The sequence below is a fragment of the Asterias rubens genome, chromosome 10, assembly GCF_902459465.1.
Source record: "Asterias rubens chromosome 10, eAstRub1.3, whole genome shotgun sequence".
Classification (NCBI taxonomy): Eukaryota; Metazoa; Echinodermata; class Asteroidea; order Forcipulatida; family Asteriidae; genus Asterias; species Asterias rubens.
In genome coordinates, this window is record NC_047071.1 from 16,976,439 (window position 1) to 16,987,745 (window position 11,307).

The window sequence follows — 11,307 nt, forward strand, 5'->3', positions numbered from 1 at the left end:
CATCTAACAAACTGATAAAGGCAATATACAAAAGGACAGGAAAAAGCAGGTTCACCCCTTTCACTTGGCCGGCCGACACATATTGTAACTTCTAGAAGACAACGGGCTTGGCCTTAGTTTTTTGTTGTGTGAGATCTTTAGTATCTAGCACAAAAATGGGTCAGAGCATGGAAGTCTATCAGATCTAAGAGCCTTCTTGCCAGTCTTTGAATTTGCGGGAAGCAATTGGCATCACGTGCAGCACTATGCAGAAACAGACGATCGACATACGTTAAAAATAAATAACAACAGTTTTTTGATTAAAATCAAAGTCATAATATTTGACAATAATGTTAATTTTGACTCCACACACGATTGTCATCTTTGGACGACGGTCCGAGTTAGAACACATAATCAATGTTACTACAATAAATATGTCATCAACCCCTAGAATGCTGCAGATTTGTGTAAAAGAAATTGTGTAAATTTAATATTGTTGATTATTTCTCTTTTTTCTTGGCGCTTGGCAAAAACACCCCCTCCGGATTGAGAATGGCGAGTCCGAATCGGCGTGACGCATTCAATCGCCTACGTGGACTTGACTGTCTGCTGTGCGGTGGTGCATGAATCGAAACGCTGTCAAAATGGTATTGCGCAATACACTGGTAGACTGGCTAAAAATGTCAAAGTCTCACTTGTTTGTGAAATGGAGACAAATCTACATTTTAAAAACGGTGCTGAGTTGCAGAGAAACATAGAGGAAAGGGAACAAATATTTTTTTTTTAATTCGAGGTTAACATAAAATAGTTCCTCCAAACTATTTTTATTTTGGGGAAGTGCGGTCGCGTGTCGTCACTAAAACAAAACTACCATTGAAAACTTCTGTCACTTGAGGGCGCTAGACATACCGCATGCATCACATAAAACATTTCCTAAAATTTTGTCAAGATTACAGCGTTTGCAAGCATGGATTCTTCAGAATTGTCAGATGTGCTCCAGGAGTTCAAAAGCAAAACAAAATCTCCGGAAAATTTCATCAGGTAAGTTTTTTTGTTAAATTATAAATATATACTTTTTTAATATAAATAAATTATAGCCTAAAAATAAATTATAATAAAGTTTGTCCGTTTTTCGTAAATTACTGTAATATAATATTGTTGTAACTTGTTTGTCACTAACCGTTTGTTTGTCGAGAAAAAAGTCTGCTGATTTATAATATTAATAATAATAGTGATACTGAGTGAAGATATGTCATTTATTAAATTAAATATAAAATAGTGATAGGAAAAGTTTCGGAAAAGTTTCTGTATGGCACCACCACTTTTTCATTCAATATGAAATAATAACTATATTATAGTATCCAATTAGGATAACTTTCCGTATGGCGCCACCACTTTTTCACTCATTTTTACAAAAAGGGATATCTCATTGAGGTAAATAAGATACTATATTATTTCATATCGAATGAAAAAGTGGTGGCGCCATACGGAAACTTTTCCTCCAATTAACCTCTATGATTATGAGATATCCCTTTTTGGAAAAATTTGTGAAAAAGTGGTGGCGAGGTGCGGAAAGTTATCCCTTTTTTCTTCAGGCTCTTTTTGTTAGCCTGGACTCTTGAGTTGAGGCGCTTGTTTGTATTTATACTGCTTGAGGCTGAGCACCAATCAACCACCCTTAGTTACGTAGCTTTATGTCCAAACTTATGCATGGATCCTGCAGAATAAACCAACGTCAACGTAAATGTAAACATGAGAAACGAGTCTTTCCCAACCCACTTTACCAACGTCTTAAAATTAAATTTTATAGCATTCAAGATAAGTGACACTTATGAGCTTTTTTTTTAAGCTGTAATTTTTGTAAATGACGTTCAAAAAAAGACCGTCAGGAGGATGGAGGGTTATGATAACTGCAACCTAGTAACTAGTTAGTAAACTAACATTGATTTTTCCCACAATGCAGCGCTCAACCAAGTCTAGTATCGTCATTCAACCACTGCACCAAGAGACTGTTTGATTTAAGTCATCACTGTCAATATACGCAGAAAGCAGTTTCTTCCAATACGCTGACAAAACTGACAACTGAGGGCTTAGACGCAGAACAGATCTGGGGGCAGATTCAATTAACCAATGGACCCCTTCTTAAGTACATAATTCATGACATTGCCAAGGCGCTAATAAAACAACATGAGGTCACTCTATTAAGAACTCAAAATCAACCTTCGGAGGAGGAGGATGATAATGGAGATGAAAATGAGCAAGAGTACGACGGCAGCCAGGACCTCTTTGAAGATGCGGGGGAAAAGGGTCAAGTTTTACAAGACTCTGATGACTCTTCAGACCAGGACTCCGAGTTAGACTTTGATATCGCTAAGTTAGAGACGCAGTCTAAGAAGAAGACGACACAGAAATCAAGTTCTCAGACACAACGGAAAGTATTTCAGGGCAGGACTTCCGTGGTGGATGACACCTTCTTCAAATTGTCCGAGATGGAGAAGTTCTTGGAGAAGGAGGATGCCAAAGAGGAGATACGGAGACGAAAGGAAGACGCTGGAGTCGGAGATGTTGGGAATGAGGAGGAGGAGGAGGAGGACTCAGATGTTGAGTCCATTGATTTGTTTGATGAGTTCCCCTCATCTGATGAGGATATGGAAGAGAGTGACAATGATGAAAATACTGAGGTAAGGCGTTTTTTAAAGTAAGCTTGGGCGATATCACGATATTATCGAATATCGCGATATTAATTTGGAAATGATTTCGATATCGGATGGATTTGGTTTTAATCGAAATATCGATATATCGCGATATATAGCGATAATCGCGATATATCGTGATATCGATTAAATATCGCGATGTATTTGCTAGCTGAGACACCTTGCACCCCATAGGTTTGGAGTAAAACCAGAAGAATAGGTCATTAGAACACCTCTCTTATGCTAGGACTCTCTCTTCTACAACTTTCACTTGGAGTTTGAAGACTGATGATGTCAAATTTAATTAATCGCGATTACATCGAATATCGCGATATATTGTCGGCGATATATCGTGAATAAAATAAATCGATATCGCCCAAGCTTATTTTAAAGGGAAGTTTATTGACTAGTAATTGCTCTTAAAATTAATGGCAATAAAAACAATTGGTTAGAAGCCTACATTAGTCTTCCATGGTTCGTGTATAAAGCATTTTTAGAAACATTTCACTTTGAAATAATGTGGTTTCGTAAAAAGATATCATTTTTATGCTAAAAAATGTGACTCTCAGATTGTGTATTTTCTTTAACTCTATTTTGTAATTATGAGATGCTTCTTTCGATCGCTCTTTGGTTGTTTTGGCAGGTATTGGCGCTTTAAAAGTTTCCATTATTATGATTATTATATTATATTGAACAGGGGATTGAACAGGGGAAGAGTGCCAAAAACTTGGTTTATGACGACTTCTTTGGATCAGGAGGAGACAACGCCGAAAAACAGAGAAAACCTCCCAAGAAGAAGAGCGTACATTTTGAGGAATCAGACTTTGAAGATGAACTCGATGAGGAAGAAGAAGATTTGTCTGAATGGAGGTCAGTTTTGACAAGGGATGTGGCTTTAATAACCAAACATATTTAAACTTATATGTCTGGTCTAACAATGTCGTATCACACAAGAAAATACTCAATAAAAAAACTTTGTATACCGGAACATGCTATTTGAGGCGATATACAACAGTTTTCACAATTTCAAAAAGTGTTATTTTTTAAGGAGATAGTGACACAACGATTGTGACACAACGATTTGTTCACTAGAAATATATCCATTTTTTTGCAGAGATAAATCTGATGATGAGGAGGACAAGGAAGATGAGGAGGAAGATGAGGAAGGAGATGAGGATAGTGAAGATGGAGAAGATGCTAGTGACATTCTTGGAGGAAAACCCACAGAAGGCATGTCAACATTCGAGAAAAGACAAGAAAAGGTAATTGTAGGTGCCTCAATGAGAGTGGCAAACTGGATGAGCCACCAGCTGTGCTCAATTGTAATCAAATTTGGGGCCAATGTTTGTAGAGATAAGGTTCTCAACCTTGGTCAGTTTCTTCTATGGTAATCTGAGAACAGAATGAAAGTGTGGCGTAGGTTTTTGCTGTTTTCTCAGCAAGTAAGTACTGCACTCAGTGGAAACTTTTTTATGTAACTTTTTTAAAATCTTTTCTTTAAATCAGCATTACATCGGCAAAAAACAATCAATGACCCATACCTTTAATATTTGAGTCCAGTTCGATTTTACCCAAAGTCACTTCAGCGATTATGCAAATTGTTTAATTTTGTTTTCTTTGTGGACCGTAGCTGAAGCAAAAGATAGAGCAGCTTGAAGAGGCCAACATGGTAACCAAACCATGGCAACTGTCTGGTGAGGTGCGCAGTAGTAAGCGGCCAGAGAACAGTCTGCTGGCGGAGTCACTCGACTTTGAGGTCACAAGTAAACCAGGTAAGATTAAAAAATAATAATGTCGTGGGATTCCTTTAATGACTGTTAGCACGAGGTAAGTTGTACAATCAAGCAATGAACAGTTACTTCTCTACCGATACTATTTATACATCTGTTCTGGAAGGTGCCAGACAATCAATTTCCGCACCATGCAAAGCTTTAAACAATATTACTTCCCATTACAGGTCAGGTTATTCACATTTACAATTGGAATGCATCATTATGCTGCCTTCAATAATATTACGGCACTCAACTTGTCAACAGAGGGGGGTAGTGTAGAAGGGGAGGGGGGCAAGGACATTTTTATTTTGCAAGGGGCACTTCCATTGGAAAATATTAATGTATATGTGAAGTTTCTGAAAGGGCACCAAGACCAGGGGCAACAGAGGCCTGCATGGCCTCCGTGCATTTCCAGGCCTGTAACGATGTTATTGATTTGTATTACCTGCACAGCGCCTGTGATCACAGAGGAGACCACACAAGCCCTGGAGGACATCATCCGTCAACGCATCCTCGACCACGCCTGGGACGATGTAGAAAGGAAACAGAGACGCAAGGAGGAGGCGTACGAGTTCAAGAAACGCATCACGCTCGACCAGGAGAAGAGCAAACTGAGTCTGGCCGAGATTTATGAGAAAGAGTACCTCAAGCAATCGGAGGTATGAGGGTTTTGATGTTTTGTTTGTGGGTATCAATTTATGTTGTGCAGAAAGATGTCTGAAGAGCCTCGTAGAGGGTCATTGGGGCAGGTTTGAGGTTTATAGTCCGCCATTGTTTTTGTATGTAGATAGTTACACCTGGTCTATGATTGCTTCTCTTCATCCAGGGTTTAATAGGGGTACCAGAGGGCAGAGATGGTTCTTGTGATTGATTTAGCTTGGTGCGCTACAGATTTGGCAGAACAGGCTGTTAACTCCCCAGGGAGCTGAGATGGTTGAAGGAATAAAAAAAAGTCTCGGTGACCAGGGTGGGATAATAATATTGGAGCACCATGACCGTCACAAGGTGACGGATAAGAGCGCAAAGAAGCCACTGTTATTATCATTGTTACACGAAAGAACCCATTGCACTTAACGAAAAGGGGTTCACCCCTGTGTTCCTGGTGGGATTGACAGCGTATGTAAACCTTTACATGGTTTCTTGAGAGCAGTCTGTCTTATACTTCAAAGAATGTAGCTGCACAATACATTGAAGGAAAATACTGACTGTCATGCGCCTTGAGCGTCACCAAGTGACTAATATAAGCGCTAGATAAGAAGCCACTATTATTTATTTGATTATTAAATGGTATGATGTGGTTTTGGTGTTTGCAGCAAAACAAGGAAGAGGAGGAGAACCCCGCCCATGTTGAGATCAAGAAGATGATGGAGTCTCTGTTTGTGAAGTTGGACGCTTTAACCAACTTCCACTTCATGCCAAAGCCAGTAAGTTCATATTGAATTGTGGAAAAGTCATTTCCAAGTCTCTAACTCTTTAGAGATCTATCTTTTTTTGAATAATCAGCACCATATATGATGCAATCAAGCAAAATGAGTCGTTTGTTGACGCGGGTAATTTTTTTATTTGGTCATAAGTTTGAAAAGAGCATAATCGATGCTTTAATACTGTTGGACAACTTCACTTTTGTAAATGGGAACCATGTGCTATTTTTCGGTCTGTCGTCACCTTGAGATTGGGCTACATTGTGTATCTACGCCTGTTTGCTGTTTTGTAATCACCTTGTAAAACTAAAAAGACAACTTGCCAAACTTCGAGGGCTGTTGCAGGTGGTTTTAGGAGTAACAGGCAGGGTGGTTAAAATTTTCCACTTTTCATCATTGTTTGTGCATAATATTCAACATCAAATTTTTATTGAATAATAACCTTTTTTTTATGATATTCAGATTTTAGCCGAGGTGAAGATTGTTCCGAACGTTGCATCTATCACAATGGAGGAGGTTGCCCCAATTACGGCCACAGATGCATCACTACTTGCTCCTGAAGAGATACAGGTAAGATAGACATTGCATTGGAGTATCTCACTTTGCTTTCCGTTGGAGGCGTGTTGTGGCCGAGCGGATAAGTGCACCGGACTCAAGCTCTGATATTTCTGTTCAGCAGAGTGTAGGTTTGAGTCCTGGCAAACAGTTTTGTCCCATGTGTTGTACTATCTGTAAAAGACCTAGTGTACATGTAGTTATCAAAAAGAAAAGGGGTCCGCCCCTGGTTTGATTGGCTGCATATAGCGCCGTAGCACCTTGTAAACCATTACATTGTGCTATGTGAAGGAATTGGTCGCATACTTCAAAAACGTAGCTCCACAATGCCTTGCAGGAAATTACTAAGTTTTGAAGCACCTTGAGCATATCATATAGAAATGACTTATACAACAACATAGTGGATTTAGGTTACTGAGGTTACAACAGAACGCACAAACAGGGATGAAACAAGACCAACAACAAAGCAAATGCTCCCAAAAGAGTAAAGAACAGAACAAGAAGGTAAATCATAACTATAGAAACTTGTCTACACAAGCAGAAGTAAGGGTAAATTGACGTAGGGCTAAAAACCAAACTCAAATTAACTACACTTTGCCATTTTCAATATCGGTATGTAGGAAAAACCCAAGGTAGACCTGAAGGGTGATTCTGAGAAGACCTCAACGGACAAGAAACAAGCGCTCCGCAAGAAGAAAAAGACTCAGAGGGTCCGGGCGAGGGACCAGGAGAAGAAGCAGAGAGCGGTGGAGAAACTACAACCTGGCCTCGGGAATAAGTACAGCATGAAGGGCGCCCTCAAGAAACTAGAACAAGACAGCAAAATGCCTTCCAGTAAAACCACTTTCATTAAGGTAACTAACAATTCGTTTGTCCCCAACAATAAACATTTTCATGCATGTAAATACTAGCACATCAACTGTATCTGATCTACCCTTTCTCAACTGTAACTGTATGAGTTTTGTGGCTGAGAGGTCCAGTGCACTGGACTCAAAAGCTGGTGTTCTCAGGAGTGTGAGTTTGAGTCCCGGCCAGTAAGGCAGCCCGGTCAGTGCACCTATTGCTAAGAGAAGGGGTTTGTTGAGGTGTTTCTGGCGTGGGTATCTGCAGAAAGCACTGTACCATCTTCTAAAACAAGGTGTTGTAGAATTGATTCACATAATTCACACGGTAAAATAATACTCGCTTTGAGACGCCTGTATGTAAGCGCTATATAATAACGGAGTATTATTCTTAAATATTTCTTGTGGTGGGACCAAGGATGCCTCAAAATTGAACTGTTTCTCAGAAGCCTGAGGAAATCCAAAAACAAGGATGCTTCTATAAACAAGAAACACAAGATTGAATCCTCATTTCTGTGAATTTAAAGATATCTTTTTTTTCATCATTCTGCTTGTTTTCTCTTTTCAGAGTAAGAGTGGAGCAGAGAAGTCTCTGACCTCTTCCAAGACTTTCTTTGGTCGTCTCCAAGATGAAGTCAGCTCGGAACTCAAAGGAGTCAAGAAGAAGAGAAAAACTCCACAGCAGACACTCTCAAGCAAGAAACTCAAACTCTAATATCCACTGGAAATCGCCAACAGAGACTACAGCAATCCACCTTGGAATATCAGTATATCCTCTTCACAAAGCGTTTGGCACTCCAGGGCGGTTTGGCATTTTGGATCTTTCCACTTCATTTTCAAAGAATTGCTCAGCCTTAATTTATGTTTCCATCTTTAGGCAGTGCCAATCTCTCTCTTTTTGACCAATTTAAAGCGTTGCTTGGGAGAGTGGACATGAATAATTTGGAGCTTTATAAAAACAAATGTCACTTATGTCAAGGAGGGATTTACAAATGGTGCACACAGTTTAGTATGGTACAGACACTATTGCTTGATACTAGGTTTTGTATTCATCACTGGCTGGTTCGGAGGGACTGGGGCAAGTCTACGAATCTAATTGTGTTGGTTTTGATCCAGTAATTCGAGATGCGATATCGGAGACTACGTTCAACATAATGCACATCACAAATCAAGAATGTTAGAAGTATTGAGGGTTTAGAATAAACAACACAAGAATGTCATGTATAGAAGAATTTAGGAAGAAGTTTAAATTTTATTGAGTCCTCAACTCTGCTTTTTGGAAGTACAGACTGTTATATCATGGTTTCGAGGGACACAATTAAAACATTGAAATTCCAAGCTTAAAATAAAATTGCTAAATTAGATTTTAAAATGATTTGAAAACGTGTTAAATATGTGGAGAGAAACAATCATGATATTTCCTTTTGATATTAAAAACAAATGAATTTTACTCTCTGTTGTTATTTACTCTTTTCCTGTTTACAAAAGCTCGTCTCATTCATTGACTATTTTGAAAAACATGTTTATGTTTTTTAATAGATGTCTAAATTGCATCAAGGTTAGTTTGTTTGTTTGTTTGTTTAGATGATCTTCACGACAGAGAACTCGGCAATCTCCCTCATACAAACATTGGTTCAAAGTCTTTGATAATGAATTGCACAAATCAATAAACTGTGATTTGGTAACTAGATGACACTTATTCTAGTCATTGTAAAATCAGCGGTTAGATTGGGGATTCGAACCCCAAACCTTGCAAATGCAAATTACCACAATAGAGACATTTTGATTTCAGGTACTGTGCTGAATGTCTACATGATTGTTCCACAGGAAAAAATACAACAGCGTTTTAACCTAGCAGTGCCCTATTCCAACCATGTGCCATGCCATGCATTTTAGTATGTGAATAACTAATTTCTTTTATAGAAATTGCAAAGAAAATTCTACAATTGGCGACTGCAGTAAACATATACACAACTTCAAAGTTGACCTCACAGTGGTTTTGGTCACAACTTGAAGTTGAAAGGTCATTTTAAGGTCATTTAAAAGGTCATGTGGTGACGTAATCCAAAATGCATTGATGTCACACTGGCGCCATTTTAGCGATAAAACGCTGATGACATGATGGAAAACGCCCAACACAGAGAATGGGGCATGAGCCACCTCATTTTGACTTCTGCATGAGGGCGCCCTACTGTTGCGACATGTGTACATATCGTCTAACATGCCGATTTATAAGTCAGGGCTCAGTTTCATAAGGCTGTTAAGCAGCAAAATTCTGCTTAGCAAATTTCTTAATTAAGCAAAAAGAAACGTGGCACATGCGTAGCAATGATATTAACTGTACTTGGTGTTCTTGCTGGTAAGCTATTTTTGCTAAGCCAATTTGTTTGTGCTAAGCAAGTTTTTATGGCTTACAGGCTTCATGAAATTAGACCAAGTTCTGGACACTAATCAGGCGAAGTTAATAAATATCTATGGAATCCAAGTATTGCTTTGGGGCATACAGATTAAATCTGAAAGTAATAAAAAAATTAACTACCCAGTAATACTACTAATAAAACTCTGCAAGTACTGTGTAATATGATACAAAACAAATATAAACATAATATTTACAACAAAACCCTTCACTCATGCACTTAACTGTGCAATAAAATATACAGAACAATACGCAAATTTATGCAAAATTATGCAAAGCTGTATGTTAACAGAAATTGCTCAAAACTTTCAGAGGGTTGTCACAAAGTCACAATAATTTTTCATTTCCATTTTTTTGCTTCTTGTTTGAGTACATGGCAAAAAAACTCAATCTGCTAGTTTACCAAACAGCCAAGAACTAAAGCAGTGTCCCAATTTACGGCTACGGCTTGAATGCCACATGAGAAAGTGTTAAAGCATAGGAGGTCAATAGCAACTCCCTAAGCAACAGCCGCAGCCACCAGTTTGGACACGGCTTAACCTGGAAAATTCAATGAAAAATGTTGCTCGTAAATTGTGTACATTATAAAAGTCATATATATGTTTATGTAATAAATTTTCCACATAATGTAGGGATTATTTCTATTGCCAGGCCACAGGCAATAGTAAAAATTTAAAAAAATTCCAAACATGATTTTGTCTAAAAATGACAGCATTTGAACTCAATCAGCAGTTGAACCCTTACTTTAAAACAAGTAAGATTCTGGCTTTCAAAAAAAAAAAATTAACACAGACCTGGCCATTAAGCTGTTTAGCAAATAATGCTATAAGCACTTTTTTTTTTGCTAAGCAGATTATGCAGGGATATAACTCACAAGGGAACTGATATGGTTTGAGGAATGAAATAAATGGCCCAGTGACCAGGAGTAATATTGTTGGAGCACTTAGCCTCTCCGAGTGCCAGATATGACCGCTACATACAAACCAATTATTAATTGAATTATTATGACCCGACAAAATCTAACTTCTTCAGGGGCAGAAACAAATTTGTTTACTGGAATTTGGGCCCCTGTCTTTCACAAAAAATGAGTGTTCGGCATGCACTGTTGAATGCTTGGTATTTTGCTTATTACTTTACAAATTCTGCTGAAAAATCCAGGTTTTTTCGGTATTCACTGTTGTGTAGATTTATAGCCACAAGCTCAACACAAAATGTACAGAAGCATCTTTAAAAGTATATTTACAATCATTGGTAAACTGCTTTAGTACTAGTCATTGATATCAATATAATTGGGAAATTGGCCATGTAGGCCCTATCTATTGCATCGCAAACAAATGTGCACATTTTGTTTGCTACACATCTAGGAAATTTTTTGTGTTTTTGAGTAAAATATCAAATAAAAAAAATAAAAATTGAAGTAAATCTGATGACATATAACCAAACAAAGATGTTATACAGAAGCTGTTATGCAGAAAAAACTGCTTAGCAAATTTCATTGCTAAATGAGTGGGGCACCAGGCGCAACAATGTTAACTATTTGGAGTTTCAGCTTGTAACCCGTTCCTGGTAAGCAAGATTTTTCTGTGCTTATCAAGTTTTTGTGCTTACAGGCGTTATGAAATCGATCCA

At 38.2% G+C, this 11,307-nt stretch overlaps 1 protein-coding gene across 1 annotated transcript; it reads left to right on the top strand.

Moving 5' to 3' along the window:
* Nucleotides 1-710: 710 nt before the first annotated feature.
* Nucleotides 711-10,541, top strand: LOC117295623 (U3 small nucleolar ribonucleoprotein protein MPP10-like). The gene is made up of 10 exons (XM_033778328.1): nt 711-1,020; nt 1,943-2,660; nt 3,370-3,542; nt 3,787-3,934; nt 4,303-4,444; nt 4,898-5,103; nt 5,758-5,868; nt 6,328-6,435; nt 7,041-7,274; nt 7,831-10,541. The coding sequence occupies exons 1-10, from the start codon at nt 947-949 to the stop codon at nt 7,975-7,977; spliced, it is 2,061 nt and encodes a 686-aa protein (XP_033634219.1). The 5' UTR covers nt 711-946; the 3' UTR covers nt 7,978-10,541.
* Nucleotides 10,542-11,307: the final 766 nt, after the last annotated feature.

Coding starts and splice junctions, on each gene's coding strand:
- LOC117295623 (XM_033778328.1), top strand. CDS start 947: ATGGATTCTTCAGAATTGTCAGATGTGCTCCAGGAGTTCAAAAGCAAA. Junction 4,445..4,897: donor TGAGGTCACAAGTAAACCAG/GTAAGATTAAAA, acceptor TTACCTGCACAG/CGCCTGTGATCACAGAGGAG. Junction 5,104..5,757: donor AGTACCTCAAGCAATCGGAG/GTATGAGGGTTT, acceptor TGGTGTTTGCAG/CAAAACAAGGAAGAGGAGGA.